This window comes from Delphinus delphis, chromosome 9, assembly GCF_949987515.2.
Source record: "Delphinus delphis chromosome 9, mDelDel1.2, whole genome shotgun sequence".
NCBI classification, from domain to species: Eukaryota; Metazoa; Chordata; class Mammalia; order Artiodactyla; family Delphinidae; genus Delphinus; species Delphinus delphis.
The window spans coordinates 46,877,240-46,899,306 of NC_082691.1; the positions used below are offsets into that span (position 1 = coordinate 46,877,240).

Here is a 22,067-nt window from a genome sequence, read left to right on the forward strand (position 1 = left end):
ATGGTGAACATTTTGTATCTCTGTCAACTTAAATTTTCTTGTTGTTATTAAACTAAGATATCAGATAATACTGCTTTCTCTTTTCTTTTTAGAACTTCTCTGATTGTGTTTGAATAAGTCACTTGGAGGTAAGCTAGAAGTAGTGAAATGTTTATAATAGCTGTGTATCTTAATGTTACACTTAGGCAGTATGTATGATCATCTTTTCTACCCACTATACATCTATTAGTACAGGTATAAAGCCGGCATTTAATTGTCAAGGAGACACAAGAGGCGACTGTAGTAATCTGGAGCATCTCGTGGATTTTTCAGGGCTTTTGGGATTCTGGGATGGAGAGAGTGGGGATGGGATCTCTGGCAAGGATGGAGCCAGCCTGCATGTGTATCTGTATCTTGGGTGTAAACCTAGGATACAAAACAGAATGTGGCCTGAACACTGCTAGCTCTAGCTGACCAAATCCTAATGTGAGAGGGATGCAGCCTTTGACTGGGGGCTAAGCTGCTATAGCTGGCTGGATGTTAAGGTCATCTATCTTTCCTGAATACTTGTAAGTAAATTAAATCATTCTCTGTCCCTGTGTGCCTGCCAACCTACTGGAAAATTGCTGTAGATAAGATAATTTATATTTCAGTCTTCGAAGTGGCTTATGCAAGTTTGGGGAATCAAGATTGAATACAGAATTGGATTGGATATTGAATATTGAATTTGTCTGTTTTTCTCTCCATAGAGAGCCCATAGCTCCATTGCACCATGTGTGGCATTTGGGCCCTCTTTGGCAGTGACGACTGCCTTTCTGTTCAGTGTCTGAGTGCTATGAAGATTGCACACAGAGGTCCAGATGCATTTCGTTTTGAGAATGTCAATGGATATACCAACTGCTGCTTTGGATTTCACCGGTTGGCAGTGGTTGACCAGCTGTTTGGAATGCAGCCAATTCGAGTGAAGAAATATCCTTACTTGTGGCTGTGTTACAACGGTGAAATCTATAACCACAAGAAGGTAAACAGAATAAAACCAGAAGCTATCTGGATGTGATTAGCCTCAGAGCTAGTTGGTTATAATAATTTTATTTTGTATAATGCTTTTTGCTTTCAAACACTTTCCATGTTCATTCTCATTTGCTCCAATTATATATAGAGAGACAGGGCACCAATGCACAAAGAGGTGAAATGACTTGGTCACACACACACAAAAAAATGATAAAAAGGATTACAGGGCTTCCCTGGTGGCGCAGTGGTTGGGAGTCCGCCTGCCGATGCGGGGGACACGGGTTCGTGCCCCTGTCCAGGAAGGTCCCACATGCCGCAGAGCGGCTGGGCCCGTGAGCCATGGCTGCTGAGCCTGCGCATCCGGAGCCTGTGCTCTGCGACGGGAGAGGCCACAACAGTGAGGCCCGCGTACCGCAAAAAAAAAAAAGGATTACACTTCAGGTTTTTAACTCTTAGAATCATTGTACTAGGCATTCTGAAAAAATGAATATGGAGCTCATGGATATGGGAGATCCAGTTTCAGTATAGGTGGTCAGAGAAAGCCTCTTGAGGAATTGACACTTCAACTCAGACTTGAATGGACAAGGATTAGCTAGCAGGGCTGGGAAGGGCATTTTCGTGCAGAGGGAATAGCCATGCTTAGAACCCTGAGATGGTCATAAGTGAACAAGGGCCATGTGGGATTGGGGAGGACCAGAGCAAGGAGGACTTGGTAAGGAGGTAGAATATAATTCTAAGAGCAGTGAGATTTGAAGATTTTTAAGGCAGGGATAGAATTTAATAGTTTGTGGGTGATCACATTTGTAGCTTATATTTAATGCTGCCCTTAAGATGTTGCTGTTGCATAATTAATCAGGCAAAGGATAGACAGGTAGCCAGATGCAGTGGAGTGCAAGAAGTAAGACTTTCGGCAGCCCTAAAATTGGAACAGTTTTTTTTTTTTTTTTTTTTTTTTTTGCGGTACGTGGGCCTCTCACTGTTGTGGCCTCTCCCGTTGCGGAGCACAGGCTCCGGATGCGCAGGCTCAGCGGCCATGGCTCACGGGCCCAGCCGCTCTGCGGCATGTGGGATCTTCCCGGACCGGGGCACGAACCTGTGTCCCCTGCATCGGCAGGCGGACTCTCAACCACTGCACCACCAGGGAAGCCCTGGAACAGCTTTTTTATCTGGTGAAAGCATACTCTTAGGATGAGAGTAGGGAAGGTTTGGAAATTCTAACCTGAGGAAGCCAGATTTACTAAGAGCCTTGCAATCTGGAATTGTTTGGCTGGTGTTTCATAAGAAATTTTTTAATTTAAAATTTGCAAGTTATTTTTTTTGTCACTCTCCACCCCAACTTTTAATTTTGAAAATCTCAAATTTACAAAAAAAGAACAGAACATTGAGCATCTGGATGGAATAATTGTTAATGTTTTGCCTTTTTTGCTTTATCTGTCTGTATACACACACATTCAATTTTGGGCTTAATCATTTTAGAGTATACTGCAGATATTATAACACTTTACTCCTAAGTATGTAAGCATTTGTCTGCTAAGAATAAGGGCATTCTTCTACTTAACACCAATACTATTATTATACCTAAGAATCCATAATACCCTCTAATATCCAGTTCATATTAAAATTTCCCAGGTGTTCCACGAATATATTTATAGCTGTTTTTTGGTTTTGAGCCAGATTTCATTCAAGGGTCATATATTTGGTTGTGATTTTTCTCGGTACTTTTTGAGACTTCTTGATATATGCCTATCATTCATGAGTAGGGATTTATATTCTAGTCACCCTCTGGCCATTTTTATCTCTGAATAATAGCTTTAGTCTTTGTTTGTTGTCGGCTTATAGGAACACTCGAGAATAGGCTTCTCATTTGAAGAGTCGTTATAGTTATTCAGCATATTCCTTTCATATATTTAATAAGGGCCTACTATACATCAGACATCAGTTTTATAGGTGCTTGGAGGTGAAATGGAACGGGAAAGGTAAGGGATTTTCAAGCTATTGGGAACAGAGGAGGGGGCAGTTAAAACTTCCTTATAAAGCCAAGTTGGTACCATATATGTGAGAATGCCAAGTTTGTATCATGGCAGTAGTAGCCTGACTTTCACCTTAAATTAGGTAGGAAATGCCATGTTTTACTTGAACAACATAGCTGCTTTTGTGTATTTTGTTAAATATTTTGAAAATATTTCTTTTCTAAATTAGCCAAATATGTTGTGTTTTCAGAAGCAGAGAAGTTCCATTGCTTCTACCAATCATTCAGGTTATCTAGTGTGAGCAGCTAAAATCTGTCTAAAGAGTAGAATTGACATTTCAGGCTTATATAAAGAATGCTGCAACAGAAGCTTCAAAGGTCCCCCTTTTTTGGTGAAAATAGAATTTACTACTAAAATCCAGCCAGCAGTTGGGAGTGGAGGGAGACTGGTCAAGGAGAGGAGGAATACGTGTGAAGGCTGGGCAAAGAGGAGGCCCCCTCCCTGCAGGGGGCATCAGAGGCCTACAGCCAGCAAGTCAAATGGCAGTGTGATTTCTGCGTGATGGCAGAATATGGGGGCTTTAAGCTAAGAGTGGGGGAAGTATACACATGAATCATTAACCAGTAAGTTACCTGTAAGCTTTAGGCCAAAGAGCCATGATGGTGATGTGGTGGTGGAGTATAGATTTGGAAGCTGTTGCTTGCTGAAATCATCGAATGCTTTGGGCTCATTTATCCTGCAGGTACTTAAGCCCAGAAGGGTGAGCAGAAGACCCCTTCCAAACACTGCCTCCTAGTGACAGAGATCATCGCTGACAGTCTCTCAGAGCAAGGAGAGGTGACCAGGAGGTGGCTTTGTAGTTACTGGAAGCGGCCGAAGCCCATTTTTGGACAGTTCCGTGCTTATAGACAAAAGGTTCACAAATCTATAGCGTGAGCATGGTTGTGAAGCATGCTCTTTACAGGTCATACACATATAAACATAGAGACTTACTTTTTGAAATTCAAAAACATGTTTTAAATGTTCAGATGTACCGAGCATTTCAACTTGATTTTGTTTATGTGAACCTCCTATTATCAGCCAAAAATATGAGTAAGTACAAAGAAAGAGGAACATACCAAGAAGTTTTCACCCTCACAGTTTGCCAGTGGTGAGGGAGAGCCACAAAGTTTGGGCCTAACTTAATTGAACCCTCTCTACATGCAGTGGGAATGATGGTCTCTTTGCTGTTCCGCTGGGGGATGTGGATGAATAAAGCTCCAGCATCATTTTATCCATCACTGAGAAGTAGCTTTAATGCCTCTGCAGTGGTGGAAGGACGGGATGCTATAGTCCTCCCCAGGACCAGCAGCTCTGTGTTGGACCATTTGTCTCCACCATTGTGATGGAATCATTTATTTGTCAGGGAATAGTGCCAAATGTGTTTGTCCTTTCGCTTTCTATTTTCATAGGAAGTCTGTGAGGCTGAACTTGAAGAAGCTCAGCTGATACTATATTCCCAAACCAAAATCTCACAGTTGAAGAAGACACAGTTTTAGTGTCCATGACACCTGGCAATCTATTTGCTTGACTTAACATATTTATGTAAATACACGTGTATTACATACACAGTATGTATATAATATACATTTCCATCCCTCCACGCAATACAGAGGTACATTGCGTCTGTATTCTGGTTATAAGAATGCAACTAAAATTTTCACGGGCTTAGCTTTATGTTATAAAGAACTTGTATGATTCTGAGTTCGAACAGGCTATATTTTTATAATGCCGTGATTCTTTTAAATCACTAACGTGCATGAAATTATAAAGCACAAAAATACTGAAGCAACTTTGCAATAAAAAAAAATTAGTGAATGCACAAGGATTCTAACATTTTTGTTTTGCTATTGTTTCCTTAAGCTGCAACACCATTTTGAATTTGAATACCAGACCAAAGTGGATGGTGAGATAATCCTTCATCTTTATGACAAAGGAGGAATTGAGCAAACAGTTTGTATGTTGGATGGGGTATTTGCATTTATTTTACTGGATACTGCCAATAAGAAAGTATTCTTGGGCAGAGATACCTATGGAGTCAGACCTTTGTTTAAAGCCGTGACAGAAGATGGATTTTTGGCCGTGTGTTCAGAAGCTAAAGGTAATGATAGAATTTTACTGTAGATTTTCATTATTGTCCTGATTCTGTGTTTTCTTTTAAATAATATTTATAAATCTAATCCAATGCATATTTACAAATGGGGCAACGCAGATATTTTACAAGTGACTATGAGAGTCATCGACTTTCTGAGCTTTTCTTTATAAAGCCAAGGAGTTGGACTCTCCTTTTAGCACTTAAATTCTGTAAACCTTAGAGGATAAGTCTGTAGTAAAGTCATTTAATTTTTGTTGTGCTGATAGGCTCTGCGTCTGGTCTGATCCCATATGTATTTTCAAGTTTCCCTATGTCACATTGTAATGGTAGGGTTGGCCGGCCCTGCAGTTATTGCACTGTGGTTCTGTGCCATGGCTATCACACAGACTCATTTTAATTCAGCATTTTTTAAACAGCTTTATTGGTGTATAATTTACATGCCATACAATTCTTCCATTTAAAGTGTACAATTCAGTGGTTTTTAGTATGTTCATAGATATCTGCAAACAATGCTTCGGTCAATTTTAGAAATTTTTTATCACCTCAAAAATAAACCCCATAGGGAAATCCCTGGCGGTCCAGTGGTTAGGACTCTGCGCTTTCACTGCTGAGGGCCCCGGTTCGATTCCTGGTCAGGGGAACTGAGATCCCACAAGTCTCGCAATGCAGCCAAAAAAATAAAAATAAACCTTGTACTCTTGAGCTGTCACTCCCCATCACTCCATATCCATCAGCCATTAAACTTCCTGTCCCCAACTACCTCCTCTACCCCCTCTCCCCCCAGTCCCAGCCAACTGCCAATCTGCTTTCAGTCTATGTGGATTTCCCTATTCTGGGCATTCCATATGAACGGAGTCATATCATATGTGGTCTTTTGTTACTGGCTTCTATCACTTGGCATAATGTTTCCGAGGTCTGTCTATGTTGTAACATGTATCAGTATTTACTTTTTATGGCCAAAAGATACTCCATTACATGGATATTTGTAATGGATTACATTACAAATATGGATTACATAAACATTCTGTTTATCCACTGTTAATTCTTTTGTCAGTTGATGGACAATTGGCTCTTATGAATAATGCTTCTCTACATATTTGTGTACAAGTTTTTGTGTTTTCATTTCTCTTCGGTGTATACCTAGGAGTGGACTTGCTGGGTCATGTGGTTTACTCTGTGTTTACAAATAGCATCAAAAAGAATAAAATACTTGAGAATAAATCTAATAAAAGCAGTGCAAAACTGTATGCTGAAAACTATAAAACATTGTTGAAAGAAATGAAAGAAGATCTAAATAAATTGGAAAGCATACAATGATCGTGGATCGAAGACTTAACATTGTTAAGTTGGCACAGACTCCCCCAATGGATCTACAGATTCAGCATGACCTCTGTCAGAATCCCAGGTGACTTCTTTGTAAAAATTGACAAGCTGACTCTGAAATTCATAGGGAATGGCAAAGGACTCACAATAACCAAAACAATCTTGAGAAAGAATAAAGTAGGAGGATTCTCACTTCCTGACTTCAAAACGTACTACAAAATAACGATAATCAGGACAGTGTGGTACTGGCAGGACAGACATATAGACCAGTGGAATAGAACTAAGAGTCCAGAAGTGAATCCATACATCTGCAGTCAACAGATTTTCATCAAGGGTTCCAAGACCATTCAATGGGCGGAGAATAGTCTTTTCAACAAATGGTGCTGGGACAACTGGACACACACATGCAAAAAAATGAAGTTATTAAACCTTTACCTCACACCATACATAAAAATTAAAGTGGGTCAAACTCCTAAATGTAAACACTAAAACTATAAATCTCTTAGAAGAAAATATATGGCTAAATCTTCATGACCTTGGATTTTGCAAAGATTTCTTAGATATGACCCCGAAAGCACAAGCAACAAAAAAATAAATTGGATTTCATCAGAATTAAACATTCTTGTACTTCAAAGGACACCATCAAGAAAGTGAAAAGACAACCCACAGAATGGAATAAAATACTTATAAATCATATTTAGCATTTCTTGACAAAGTTGAGGAAGGCATTCATCTTTTATCTCCTAGCTAGATAGAATGACATCCTAAAATCTGGTCTACCTGCCTGTCTGCCTTTTTGCCTCATTCCTTAAATCACTTACTGTGATCATATGGCAAAGAAGTATATATGTTATTTACCTAAAGTGCTGTTAGGGAAGCCCAGCAAAGAGAACACAAGGGAAAAGCAGACTCCATACTTCCACTGTGTCTCCAAAACCTTGATATGGAATTACGGTCTCACGTCCAATTTACCCTCTGAAATTTCTTGACTTGTGATTTTTTTACATCCTTAACACTGCCCTTTTCTAAACAACATGACCTCATCTAGAATACTGTACTGCAATAGTTTTCCTTTCTCAGTGCTTTTAGAATAGCCTATCAAAAACTCATTTGGTCATGGTGCTCCCTGCTTAAAATCTTGTAACTGCTTCTCCCCCTACGGGAGCTGTGTGGCTAGCTTGAGGTCTGCTAGCTGGTGATAGGATCTGGGGCTTGTCTGCTGTTTGAATTCCACACTACACAGTAGATTCCTGGGTCAACAAACTCAAATTATAAATCATAATAAGTATTCTGTGTAGATAGGCTTACTGTTTATAATAAACCAATGATTTTTCTTTTCTTTTCTTTTTTTTTTTTTTTTTTTTTGCGGTATGCGGGCCTCTCACTGTTGTGGCCTCTCCCATTGCGGAGCACAGGCTCTGGACTCACAGGCTCAGCGGCCATGGCTCACGGGCCCAGCCGCTCCGCGGCATGTGGGATCTTCCCGGACCGGGACACGAACCCGTGTCCCCTGCATCGGCAGGCAGACTCTCAACCACTGCGCCACCAGGGAAGCCCCTGATTTTTCTTTTTTAATCACAGATCATGGTGAAGTCAAGTTGGTTACTTCCTGTGAGAACTTATTGAGGGAATTTAAATTACAATGTTTAACTCACACACAGTATATAATAACTACATAAGGGATAGATGTCTGACTTCTTAATATCTGAGTTTAAAGTACATAATGGTGGATCATTTTGCTTGTTAAAGGACTGGGAACCACAGCTATTTTCTTAAGATACCTCAGTGATGACAAGTGACTACCAGGATATCATAAAATTAAGTTTCAAGTCATTCTCTTTGCTTAATAAATGTATCTTTTCTTGTATTTGTTTGCTTTAGTGAAGAAAATAGATTTTTTAAAATCAGAAATTCCAGCTAGGGAGAAGAAATTGAACACTGAAGATTTTCCTATTGCTTTGAATTACTAGAAACCAGTGTAATTTTGCTGTGCATCTCTGTACTACTGTTACCTTTCTAGTAAGTAGATGGTAGGGTTTTGACTGATTATATTTTTCCAGTTTTGCTTATGTAATGGACACGTATTTGTATTAAAGAGGGAAGATAAATAGGAAGTTAGAGGATACTAACTAATCATGAAAGTTACTGTGAAGTATTATCCTCATTTGAATAAATTTATCTTTTTGAATATGTAGGTCTCATTAACTTGAAGCACTCCATGACTCCTTTTTTAAAAGTGGAGCCTTTTCTCCCAGGACACTATGAAGTTTTGGATTTAAAGCCAAATGGCAAAGTAGCATCGGTGGAAATGGTTAAATATCATAACTGTAGAGATGAGCCTCTGCATGCCCTGTATGACAGCGTGGAGAAACTCTTCCCAGGTAAGAAAGCAGAAGCCCACCCACCTGTTCCCCACCTCTCTCCCCAAAAGGAAAACTGTACTCTCACATCACTGGAATGATGTAAGTTCGAAAATCTGTTTCCTTTTTAATTTGGAGGTGACACATTGCAATTTGGCCAACTTCACTGTTGAGCAAATGCCATCATGATAGAGATAGATGACTGTGTACCCATTTCAGTAAATAATTCAGCCCAGGCTTTTCTGCAGCTATTTAATTTCCTTTATGTGTTAATAGGTTTTGAGATAGAAACTGTGAAGAACAACCTCCGAATGCTTTTTGACAATGCCATTAAGAAACGTTTGATGACGGACAGAAGGATTGGCTGCCTTTTATCAGGTGAAGTCAGTTTAAAAACCTAATTGTATTTAGTGCATATTTAAGTTAAATGATTTATAGCTATCCTGGAGGTTTTGACTATAAAATACTATATGATTTAATCTTTCCTCCATTATAGGATGAAAAAGTTTTCTGTAAGTTGCTTTTAATATTTTAATAATAATGTAGCAAATTGTACATTGTACATTGTAGCAAATAATAATGTAGCAAATAATGTAGCAAAGTGATACTAATTACCAATATTCGTGCCAATAATTATATTGGCACGAATGAGCTAGTAAACATTCTTTAGAATGTTCCATGTCCTCCTAGTCCACCATCTTGATTCGAGTCCTAGAATGTGTGTAGTGGTTTTCAACCAATTCAAATACTGTTACCATTATCATAGATTAAATGTTAGATTTTTCTTATTCAAGTTGATTTTCAATTTATAAAACTTGGGGATTTTAAATGGTAAAACTCTAATCTTGGTGCTTAATAGGAATGTAAATCATATCTGTCCCTCTCTTATGTAAGGCCCATAACCACTACACTTCCTGTCTTGCTCATAGGTGGCTTGGATTCCAGTTTGGTTGCTGCCATCCTGTTGAAGCAGCTAAAAGAGGCCAAAGTACAGTATCCTCTCCAGACATTTGCGATTGGCATGGAAGACAGTCCCGATTTACTAGCTGCTAGAAAGGTAAGACACTGTCTTTGTCTGTTATGTAGTTAAGACAGACTTGTTAGTAATTGATGGTTCTATACTTTGCTGCTGCATTGACTTAGATAATTGTTTTGAATTAAATATATTAAAATGGAATGAAATGCCTGTTGAATATCAACTATGTTGTACACTGTATTCTGGGCACTTTTTTTTTTTGCGGTACGCAGGCCTCACTGTTGTGGCCTCTCCTGTTGCGGAGCACAGGCTCCGGACGCGCAGGCTCAGCGGCCATGGCTCACGGGCCCAGCCGCTCCGCGGCATGTGGGATCTTCCCGGACCAGGGCACGAACCCATGTCCCTGGCATCGGCAGGTGGACTCTCAACCACTGCGCCAACAGGGAAGCCCCTCTGGGCACTTTTATCTATCACGACCCATGCAGTCCTCACAAAGACCCTATGATAATTCCGCCCTTTTGAGAGTTAGGGCATGGTATAGTGGTTCAGGCTGCAGGCGTTAGAGCCTGACTGCTGGTTTCAAATCGTACTTCTACCACACAATTCCTCACTTACGCAATGGAAGTAATAGTATCTACCATGGGATAGTTTTGAGGTGAAAATTACATAATACTTAATATCAGTGTGTAGGATAGAACCTAGCGTGTATGAGTACTTAGAGAATGTTAGATGTTCTTTTTACTTTTCTTTTTTTTTCTTTTATAAAGTACTGTGTTTAGGGCTGTGGGCAGAGGGGACCTTGTACACATTCAGTGTGCGGGAGACCTCGTTCCCACTTTGGAGAAACTTGCATAGAATGGCTGAGAAGGAGCAAGCAGGTGGTCCCAAAGCAAGCTGACCAATGCTAAATGAATCCACAATAGCCAAAGGAAACAGAATGAGGGGAGGGGCCATTTAATTTAGGAATAACATCCTGGATGTAAAATTAGGCATTGCAGGAGGGCCAAAAGGAGGTAAAATCAGTGTGAGGGGGAGTGGGGGGCATGCTTGTTAGGGTGAAGTCTTGGCGTGGGAAGAGTGGCTGGGAGCTCTACCTCTCGGTGGTCAGTGGAGGGCAGACACCGGGGGAGGCAAGGGAGCCTGACTAGGTGGGGCTCGTATGCAGTGGCCTAGAGAATCATTTCCCCTTATTGTGGTGGCCTACGGAATCATTTCCGCTTAGTTTGTCTTGTTTGTTTAACACCCTTGTTAATTCATAATGTGTTGTGAACTACAGTCCCGCTTCATTTTCAAGAGTAGTCCTTTAAAACACAAGCCTGTGGGTATTTCTTGTATAATCAGGTGGCAAATCATATTGGCAGCGAACACCATGAAGTCCTCTTTAACTCTGAGGAAGGCATTCAGGTCCTGGATGAAGTCATATTTTCCTTGGAAACTTACGATATTACAACAGTCCGTGCTTCAGTAGGTAAGGTATTTTATGATCCCAAAAAGATTTTTACTACTGAAAAGGTGTAAGGAGTAAACAGTCCTGTTTCAAGCAGTTGTTTAAAAAACAGTACTCAAGAATGAACAGAGGTAAAATTCCTGTGTCAGCAATTGCTGAAGACAAGGCCATTTAAGAATTCCTGAAATCTCTTTTGGAGAGGAACAATAAATACATAGTTAAACTTCCACATACATGGTATCACTATTTATATTTCTTCAAAAAGTAGATACATATTTTTTGCACCACCTTCCCCCCAGTTTCTCTGTATAAAAGTTTCTTGGGCTGTATAGGGAAATAGGTCTACGTTGTAACTAATTTCTGTAAGGAATGCTCGTTTTAGATATATTTTGGTAAATATTCCATCATACGACTTATCAATCAATAACATATTGCGCAGCAAGAAATACGAGTTTTACCCTGTGGATACACACTGAGATTAGAAGCATACTCCCCATCAGACTGATCTAATTTTGCTGAGCCTCTAATATGCTACTGGCTTAGATATGCCTCTCTTAAGGGATGCAGAATCTGACACGACTCCATTGCAAAGTTTACGGTCTGCATCCTCATGCTCTAACTTTGCAATAATAGTACAGAGGTGCTGTCTCTCCCAAGGAAGCAAAAATTAGTTCTTGAAGGGCAAAAAAATATTAGGTATTACAGTGGTTTCTGGCCTTCCAAAGGGCCACGGTACATCAGCAGAAATACGGTATTTCTGGTACTGATATTTCGTTGGTGAAGGAGATTAGGGAAAAACGTCTAAAAAGTATCCCTAGGGAGGTGATAGTGAAAAAACAGTTAAGAACAGATAGTGCTTTACAGGGATGTGGAGCAGGGACCAACCGCGGGCCTCTCACTGTTGTGGCCTCTCCCGTTGCGGAGCACAGGCTCCAGACGCGCAGGCTCAGCGGCCATGGCTCACGGGTCCAGCCGCTCCACGGCATGTGGGATCTTCCCGGACTGGGGCACGAACCCGTGTCCCCTGCATCGGCAGGCAGACTCTCAACCACTGCGCCACCAGGGAAGCCCCAACCAGCACCTTTTAATGATGCAATATTCTTAACTGTATTTGACATATGCTGAATGGGGCGTAGGTATCAGAAAAAAAGCCCCGAATAAAAATTAAGCTACCAGAGCCCTACCTTTTAATTTTTTTATAGTGATACTGGTGTGAAAGTTATCACATCTAAGATATTTGAGTCATTGTTCAGCAAAATTTTTTAGCATTTTTAACATTGTTTAGCAAAATCTTCAGATAGACATTCTTGGTCTGAAAGCAGTAACATTTTAAAACCTATATATAAAATTGTGGAAGGGTTTTGGGGTGTTTCATCACAACAGTACGACTTTTGGATTACATACATAAAAAGATAGGTACCATATAAAGATATTGTAGATATAAGGTCATTCTTTTGCAAACTACTTTATATTAACAGAGAGTCTAGTGTGATAGCAAAGCTTGCAGTCATTTCCAGAAATCAAATAAAAGGCATTTTTGGTAGAGGGTTATGTGGACATTAACCATAATTTCTGTCTCTTTTTTAAGGTATGTACTTAATTTCAAAGTACATTCGGAAGAACACGGATAGCGTAGTGATCTTCTCTGGAGAAGGTTCAGATGAACTTACACAGGGTTACATATATTTTCACAAGGTAAGCATTCTCAAATGGAGGGATATTGATCCTAGGGGAAGAAAAGTATGAATTATTATTTACCTATTTTCTATCTTCTTTTTTGGTATAACAGTAACACTTTGAATGTCTTGTGAGGCATATCAGGAAATCTGATAGTGTGTGTATTTGGGGGGGGGGGAGAAAGAAGTCTTAATAATGTCAGATAATATCTTTTTTTGAACTCGTTAAGCCTAAGAATCATGTTTCTGCTCTTAGTCTCCTATGGTCTTACGGCTGTCGTACAGCATGTCATTTTATTTGTTCTAGCAGTAGCAGTCTTGGTGTGAGGGAAGGTACGTTTTATCAAGCATTTACTCCCTTCCCTAAGCTCTGTCGGGCTTTTTGTCTTACCCACCTTTAGAATTGGAGTTATGTGTACGAGTAAGATATAAAAACTGTTTCATGTACCAGAAGCAAAGCTTGTGGGTGTATTTGTAACTTCAGCTCTGTTTGCAAACTAGGCTCCTTCCCCTGAGAAGGCCGAGGAGGAGAGTGAGCGGCTTCTGAAGGAACTGTATTTGTTTGATGTTCTCCGAGCAGATCGAACTACTGCTGCCCATGGGTAAACGTGGTATTTTAGGAAGCGATTGTAAAAATAACCTCAAAAAACAAAAGGCTCAGTGGTCGATTTCTTTCTTTCCAGTTAGTATATGTTGCAAAGTATGCCTTCTATAGAGAAAATGAAGCTTGTCTGTTGGTGCAAAGGGATTAGGCTGAATCAGAGTGCTGTTGTCATGGTGAGAGGACATGGATAGGCGGTTTGAGATGGAGTTCCCATCTTGAAAGCACAACATCTTGCCCACTTCTGGGCAACTGAGATGGAAGGCACTTGCAGCTTTTTTTTTTTTAGTTTTTTTTAAGAGAAGTAAAGATTATACACCTTCATGTTGTGAGCGTTGAGCGCCTGCCATGCCAGTTTGATGCTGTGGGGACCATGTGTGGGGAGAAGGAAGCGAAGATGCAAGAGATTTGATTAGCTTAAATTTGGCTAAAGTTTTCACTTTTTAAAGCTGGTCATGTTGGAGAATTGAAGACTCTTACTGTACGTGATAAACAACCAGTATCAACTCTTTTAGTTGCTTCTACCAAATCACACTTAGATTAGAAAATAATATGAGGTTGGGGCATGAACTGAATTCAAACATTTTTACTACTAACTGATGAGTAACTTACATTCAGTATAAACCAGCGTTCCACAGTGTTTCATCCAAGGTCACATCATCTGTTTCTTGAATCCTGGGGACTCTGGTTAGGACAAGCAGATAGGGTAATAACCGCAGATTAGCATTACCATTTTTAATAGGATGAGAGATGGTCTCACCTAGAAAAAACCGTGAGTCAGGAAAGTCCAGGCAAAGTACGTTCTTAATGATCAGGTCACTCATTCTTTTTCTGATTTTTGAGCTATTTAATAGTTTACAGAAGGGAAAGTAAAAGTAATTATTCTCCAGTAGTTTGTTTCATTCCCTAGATGATGTAACATGTACTCTGAATGAAGGTTTTTGTATTCATGCATTAGCGTAGGGCAGTTACTTAGAATTATAAAAATGACTTTATAATGTTAAGATTACTTAGAGGCTAAGTGAATTCCTAGGAAACTAAGTCTGAATCTAAACAGACTGGCACTAAATATCCATTTTGATTTAGATTTTCTTCTTTTCCTTTTTAAGCCTTGAACTGAGAGTCCCCTTCCTGGATCATCGATTTTCTTCCTATTACATGTCTCTGCCACCAAATATGAAAACCCCCAAGGTGGGTGAATCAAGATAAAAACTGTCAAAAAACCACTGATACTGGTTATATTTAGAACTTTCACTGACACTCCTTTTGTTTTCATGTCAGAACGGGATAGAAAAACATCTTCTGAGAGAGACCTTTGAGGACTCCAATCTGATACCTAAAGAGATTCTCTGGCGACCAAAAGAAGCCTTCAGTGATGGAATAACCTCAGTTAAGAATTCGTGGTTTAGGATTTTACAGGAATACATTGACCATCAGGTATCATGTCTTTAAAAGTATTTTCTGGAATAGGATAATTTGGGTGCAGAGGAGTAATCACGGTTCATTTTATATTTAATTTAAATGTTTGTGTCTGCAGGAGAGATGCCCTGTAAACAATACTTCTTTTGAAGAATTCTGTAAGAATAAAGTGGCATCTAGAATAGAGAGAGGAGACTTACCAGTCATCACTGACTTTTTTTTTTAATTTATTTTATTTATTTTTGGCTGCGTTGGGTCTTCATTGCTGAGAATGGGCTTTCTTTTTAGTTGCAGTGAGCGGGGGCTATTCTTCGTTGTGGTGCGCGGGCTTCTCATTGCGGTGGCTTCTCGTTGCAGGGCACGGGCTCTAGGCGTGCAGGCTTCAGTTGTAGCACGTGGGCTCAGTAGTTGTGGGACATGGGCTCTAGAGTGTGGGCTCAGTAGTAGTGGCGCACTGGCCTAGTTGCTCCGCGGTATGTGGGATCTTCCCGGACCAGGGCTTGAACCCCTGTCCCCTGCATTGGCAGGTGGATTCTTAACCACTGCGCCACCAGGGAAGCCCCCTGGCTTTCATCTTACACATTTTTGGGCACCTGTTGGGTGCCAGACGTTATTAGGCACAAATGAATCAAACACTTAGAGCCACCACTTAGAAGAAGTATGCATGTGAATGTTCCTTAAAGGTCACTGCAGCTATGTATATTAGGGTGTTTTAGCATTTTCTAAGTGATCCAAAGAGTCTCTCACACAATATACATTCATGCCTTTTCTCTTTTTGTTTTCTGTTTTTGTGAAGCCAGATTAAATACAAGTATTTCCATGCCGGTTAAAAAACCATTTCGCTTCTATCTTGTTATTCTTGCAGGTTGATGATGCGGTGATGGCAAGCGCAGCCCAAAAATTTGCCGTCAATACTCCCAAAACGAAAGAAGCCTATTACTACCGTCAGATCTTTGAACGCCACTACCCGGGCCGCGCTGACTGGCTGCCTCATTACTGGATGCCCAGGTGGACTAGCGCCACGGACCCTTCCGCCCGCACTCTGACCCATTACAAGGCCACTGCCAAAGCTTAGGTATTCCCTGAGCCGTGGAGTGAAAGCAAACATTTCTTCTCATTGTGAAGGGTAGGGGGCTTGGGGGCAGGAAGGGTCAACGGCCCAGGCTTGCTTGGGTGTGAAAAAATAAAAGTCTTAAATCTGAAACATTGCTCTAGTCATTTATATTCATACAGCCCCCTCATCAGAGGTAGCTAGAAACTGAACAGCTTTCACTGTATCACAATAAGAGAGTGAGCTAGGAAAGGGGAAGCAGTCTGATGTTTGGGAAGCCTCACACGCCCTTTCCTGGCAGAGCTACTGGAGAGGACTTTGGGGTCTCAGGCCAGCGGGGCCTCCTTCCAGGCCTTGCCTCATCTGCGTGTGGTCCTCCTCTGACCTCCTCCCTTAGTTCTTTCTGCATTCCTAACAGCTGGCTAGTTACACTCTGGAGAGGTCAGTCCTTTGTAAGACTTTGACAGCTCTATTTTGTAAGATATGTTGACTGAAAACTGCACAGCCTAAAAGTTGAGAATTAAGTCATCAGAAAATCTGCCAAATAAAACTTACTTAAGCCCAGAAGACAGCCTCTCAGATTGTTCTGAGGGACTGGTCCGCAGAGGTAAGGGAGGAGCCGGGATATATAGTTTTTGCAACAAAGACCAGGTAGTCCAGAACATCAAAAGATTACTGTTAAAACCAAACATCTCAGGTTAATGAATTTAGTGCATTTCTCTGTATAGGAAGAGGCAAGAGTCTGGGCTAACTGAAATCATTCCTTTGATATGCATCTTAACTGTCTAGGGCCAGTATCCTACTTTTCTCCATCCTGAATCCCCTCAGGGTGCACAGTGGCAGGTGGCTGATGGCTTGATGGCTGCAATATCCTTTGCTTACTGATATGGCGGACAACATTTTTCATCCAGGGATAGTAATTTATATTTTTTTCTGTTGAGCCAATGTCTCTTCTGGAACTATCGTTGTAAAGCACGAGTCAGCAAACTTTTTCAGGGCTAGACAGTAAATATTTTCGGCTTTGCAGACCTCTCTTGGAACTGTTCAGCTCTGCCATTATGCTGCAAAAGCAGCCACAGACAGTATGGAAACTAATGGGCAAGGCCATATGCAAACATATGGGCATGGCTGTGTTGTATTAAAACGTTATAAAAACAGGCAGTGGGCTGGATTTGGCCCATTGGCCATACTTTGCCAAGCCCTGTTCTAGAGCCAGGCATTTCTGATAAAAGGAAAAAGCATTCCAAAACTAGTTGGAAGAAGAGAAGATATAACAAGGAAACATTCAATGAACAGGTAGAATTTCATTTGACTGCTCATTGGTTATTTAGGGACAGGATTTTGAAATATATTTTAAAGATGAATTTAGTTATTACAAATTTTTGAAGAGGAAACTGCTGATGCACAGGTAAATAAAAGACTGCTTCATGGGAAGAGTGAGTAGCCCAGGAATTTCGCTGGTAAGTTGGAAGTTGGGGACTGTTTAAGCCTACCTGTTGGCCTTCACTTATTTTTAAAAAGTCTAAACATTCTCTGACATAAATCGTGCCAATGTTATCTTAGGTCAGTCTCCCAAAGCAATAGAAATAAAAGCAAAAGTAAACAAATGGGACCTAATCAAATGCGCAGACTTTTGTACAGCAAAGGAAACCATAAAACAGACAACCTACAGAATGGGAGAAAATATTTGCAAATGATGTGACGGACAAGGGTTTAATTTCCAAAATAAGCAGCTCATACAACTCAGCAACAACAAAAAAACCCAACTGAATAATGGGCAGAAGACCTAAATAGACATTTCTCCAAACAAGACATAGAGATGGCCAACAGGCACATGGAAAGGTGCTCAACGTCGTCGCTGGTTATTAGAGAAATGCAAATAAAAACTACAATAAGGGACCACCTCACACTGGTCAGAATGGTCATCATTAAAAAGTCTACAAACAAATTCTGGAGAGGGTGTGGAGAGTAGGGAACCCCCCTACACTGTTGGTGGGAATGTAAATTGGTGCAGCCACTATGTAGAACAGTATGGAGGGTCCTTGAAAAACTAAAAGTAGAACTACCATATGACCCAGCAATCCACTCCTGGGCATAAACCCAGACAAAACTAATTTGAAAAGGTACATGCACCCCAATGTTCAAAGCAGCACTATTCACAATAGCCAAGACGTGAAAACAACCTAAATGTCCATCAACAGAGGAATGGATAAAGAAGATGTGGTACTTATATGCAATGGAATATTAGTCATAGAAAAAGAATGAAATAATGCCATTTCCAGCAACATGGATGGACCTGGAGATTATACTAAATGAAATCAGAAAGACAAATACCATATGATACAAGTTACATGTGGAATCTAAAATATGACACAAATGAACTTATCTACAAAACAGAAACAGACTCACAGACATAGAGAACAGACTTGTGGTTTCCAAGGGGGAGGGAGGTAGGAGGTAGGGGAGGGATGCACTGGGAGTTTGGGATTAGCAGATGCAAACTATTTGTATAGAATGGATAAACAAGGGAATTATCTTCAATATCCTGTGATAAACCAGAATGAAAAAGGATATGAAGAATAATGTATTAATATGTCTAACTGAATCACTTTGCTGTACAGCAGAAATTAACACAATATTGTAAATACTTGAATAAAATAAATTTTTTAAAGTCTCTAGAAAGCTGAGGAAATGTCATTAATTAATATTGGGTGACTGTTAATGATAATCTTGTATTTGTAAGTGCTTGAATTGCTTAAACCCGACATGATTTGATGCCAGGCATGTCCATTCATGGTGCAGCCTCACCCGGCCAAGCTAAGTGACACTAGAAATGCTTGGGAGACTTAGCTGATAGTGATTACCCAGGGTGCACTGCAAGATTAAGGTATGCCGTAAACCACAAACTACCAGTTTTTGAGGGTATGAGCTTGGGCTTCAGATTTTTAACTTTAGTGACTCTGTGATCTGGTGTGGTTTTAGATACCACCCAAAAGTTTGACAGTAGAGATACTCAGTCCTGCAGGTCAACCATGACTGCAGCAACTCGCTAGATGACAAACTGCCTGTGAGACCTACATAATGTGCTAGGCACATGGTCTAAAGCGAGCCTTTTCTTCTGCAACTAAAGTAGCTGAAGAAACTGTAGCCACTGGGACATGTGCACATGACTTAGCAGCTACATACAGGCCAAGCCTGCTTTCCTGGACTTTTCTGATATTGATGACTCAGTGCTAAGGAGGCACGTGGTTTCTAATCCACACAGCACTGTTACCAGCAGATAATCCAATCCCTTCAGCAGAAACTAAAAGATTCTTAGCTGATCTTGTCCTGCCTTTTCAACCTCATTCGCACACCTTAGTGGATGATGTGCCCTTTTAGAGTTGTTTGTTTGTCTGTTTTTCTTAATGAAATAATGTTATTTGCAGCAACATGGATGGACCTAGAGATGATCATACTGAGTGAAGTAAGTCAAACAGAAAGATAAACACTGTGTGATGTCACTTATATGTGGAATCTTTAAAATAATACAAATGAACTTATTTACGAAACAGAAAGACTCACAGACATAGAAAACAGACTTAGGGTTACCAAAGGAAAAAGGGGGAGGGGAAGGGATAAATTAGGTATTAACAGATATACACCACTATATAGAAAATAAATAACAGTGATTTACTGTATAGCACAGGGAACTATATTCAATATCTTGTAATAACCTATAATGGAAAAGAATCTGAAACATATGTATATGAGAATGTACATATATATATATATAATTGAATCACTTTGCTGTACACCTGACACTAATATTGTAAATCAACCATGCTTCAATTTAAAAGATTTTTTTCACCTTAATACTGTAGAAAACTTACTTTATAGTTTTGATAGCAAGATGTATTTCCATTAAAAAAAATGAAATATTAGAAACACCTCAATCCTACTGCTGTTTTCAATAGTTTTAACATTTTCTTGCAGATCTTTAGCTGTAAAAGCACAGCTGTACCTATGCAAGAATATGATCTTAGTTAAATAAGGCCTCAAAGCTTCTTAAATCCTCTACAAGGAAAATAGAAAAAGGAACTAACCTTGGGCCTGCTGGTGTCAGACCATTGTGTGAACACCTTGTCGAAGCCTCAGAGCCTTCTCCTCGATACCTCCTGCCTTGGGGTTGCCTTAGTTTGGTCTTGAGTCTGAGATAACAGATTCCTGGAGTGGGTCCCCATGGGGGGGGGGAAAGCTGGCCACAGGGAGGCAGTTCCATATGGCTCTAAGCCTGTGCAGTGGATAAATCACAACATCAAGCACGTACCTACCAACTGTTGTAGTACTTTATTGCATTAGCTCATTTAGTGAGTTAACCCTCATTCTGAGGAAGCGTGGCAGATTTTATTTTCTAAAAGTGGCCACAGCAGTATTTCTGGTCTCACAGACTGCCAGAGACTTGCTGTGCCCTTGAAGAAGCAGTGTGCTTCCCCTCTTCTTGAGCCTGGGAAGAATTTTATGATTGCCTTGACTGGTAGAATCTACTAGAAAGTGACCTCTGAGGATAGGTCACAAAAGGTGAATCGGCCTCTGCTTTCTCTCTCTCGATGTGTGTCATAAGGAAGCCCGGGCCACGCGGAGAGGCCATGTGTAAGAGGGCTGACAGCCCCAGCCATGGTCTCGGTCAATGTCAATCACCAGGAGTGGGGTGAGTGAACCCCCAGATGATTCCAGCTCCTAGTCTGAGCCTTCCAGCTGAGGCCCCCTTCATGGGGAGCAGAGATAAGCCATCCCTGCTGTGCTCCATCCAAATTCCTGACTCATCAATCCATGAGCCTAATAAATGGTTGTTGGACACCATTACATTTTGAGATGGTTTCTTACACAGTCATAGTAGCTGGCACAGGTAAGCACTATTACGTCTATTTTACACAGGTTAAGTCACTTGCCCAAATCATTCAGCTAATTACTAAGTGGTGGAGCCCCAAGTTAGCCAGACAGATTGGCTCTAGAGTCTTTGTGGTGTTCTTTCCAGACTATCTTCCCAATACCAGCATGAAAGTACAGCCCGGGTCTCAGCTGTGAATTAGGAACTGGGGGAAAGGGGCTTCTCTAGAGTTGAGTTGGGAGCAGAAGCAGGGAGAGATGGGTTACCTCCCAGGCGAGCCAGTGACGCTAATCATTTTCTGTAAAGGACTAGGTTAGATGATGAGAAAACAATCCCAAATTTTCAGTGCATTACCACAACAAAAGTCATTTCTTGCTCAAACTGTATGTTCATCTGGGTCTCTGGGGGGGCTCTGCTCATTGTTGAGGGGGTTATAATCACTCTGGGACTCAGCTGATGGAGACACAATCTTGACACATACTTCCAAGACCAGCAAGGCAGGGGACAAAGACAGTGGTGACTCATGTACCGTGACTTAGAGCTTCCACCTGCAGAGATACATCACTTTTCCAAACATTTTATGGGCCAAAGCAAGTCACTTGACCACTCCTAACTTCAAGGTTGCATGTACCAGAAAGGGAAATGAAATATGTATTTGGAGAACAGTACTAATGACTCCCCAAATCCACCCTTCAGTCACCAAATAGTTCACTATCTTTCATACACACAAAATACAATCATCAAGAGTGATTTTCAAGAGTGACAACCCAAGAATTCCATCTTGTCATGGCCATATGCCCAGAGTTGAGGATTTCTGGGTGATGGGCTGATGTACAAGGCGGCTCCTCTTCATAAACTTATAAGAAAATTTACATGCTCCCTACCTGTTCAATATACAATAGAAGAGGAATAAAATAACAACAACAAAACATATACTCCTCTTTGAAAAGGAAAGGACGGGAGGCATACAGCAAACCCTGGTGGGTAGCAATTCTGACACCCTGCTCACCAGTCATTTTGAGGGCCCTCCCCCAGAGGCTCCAGCAGAAAACTGCCCCTCAAGGATCAGCAGCAGGTAAGACATCACTGTGTGGCCAGGAGGAGGCAGGAGTGAGAGAGCTGGTGGAAGTGGGGAACGCTTTCACGGGGGAAGGCTGATTTCTAGCAATAAAGTTAAGCTAACTCATGCTGTCCTAATTTTGGTTACCCAGAACCAAAGGTCACCCTTCCTGAATGCTTAAGACTGCTCT

The 22,067-nt window shown here is 40.8% G+C and overlaps 1 protein-coding gene across 1 annotated transcript in view; it reads left to right on the forward strand.

The window, feature by feature from the left end:
- Positions 1-16,094, forward strand: part of ASNS (asparagine synthetase (glutamine-hydrolyzing)) — a 19,185-nt gene extending 3,091 nt beyond the window's left edge. The window contains exons 2-13 of the mRNA XM_060020475.1: positions 93-128; positions 729-1,000; positions 4,863-5,100; positions 8,613-8,798; positions 9,054-9,155; positions 9,707-9,834; positions 11,095-11,221; positions 12,789-12,895; positions 13,378-13,478; positions 14,587-14,668; positions 14,759-14,914; positions 15,762-16,094. Coding sequence (XP_059876458.1) covers positions 752-1,000; positions 4,863-5,100; positions 8,613-8,798; positions 9,054-9,155; positions 9,707-9,834; positions 11,095-11,221; positions 12,789-12,895; positions 13,378-13,478; positions 14,587-14,668; positions 14,759-14,914; positions 15,762-15,971 — 1,686 coding nt within the window. The 5' untranslated portion in view covers positions 93-128; positions 729-751 and the 3' untranslated portion in view covers positions 15,972-16,094. The remainder of the gene's footprint in view (positions 1-92; positions 129-728; positions 1,001-4,862; positions 5,101-8,612; positions 8,799-9,053; positions 9,156-9,706; positions 9,835-11,094; positions 11,222-12,788; positions 12,896-13,377; positions 13,479-14,586; positions 14,669-14,758; positions 14,915-15,761) is intronic.
- Positions 16,095-22,067: the final 5,973 nt, after the last annotated feature.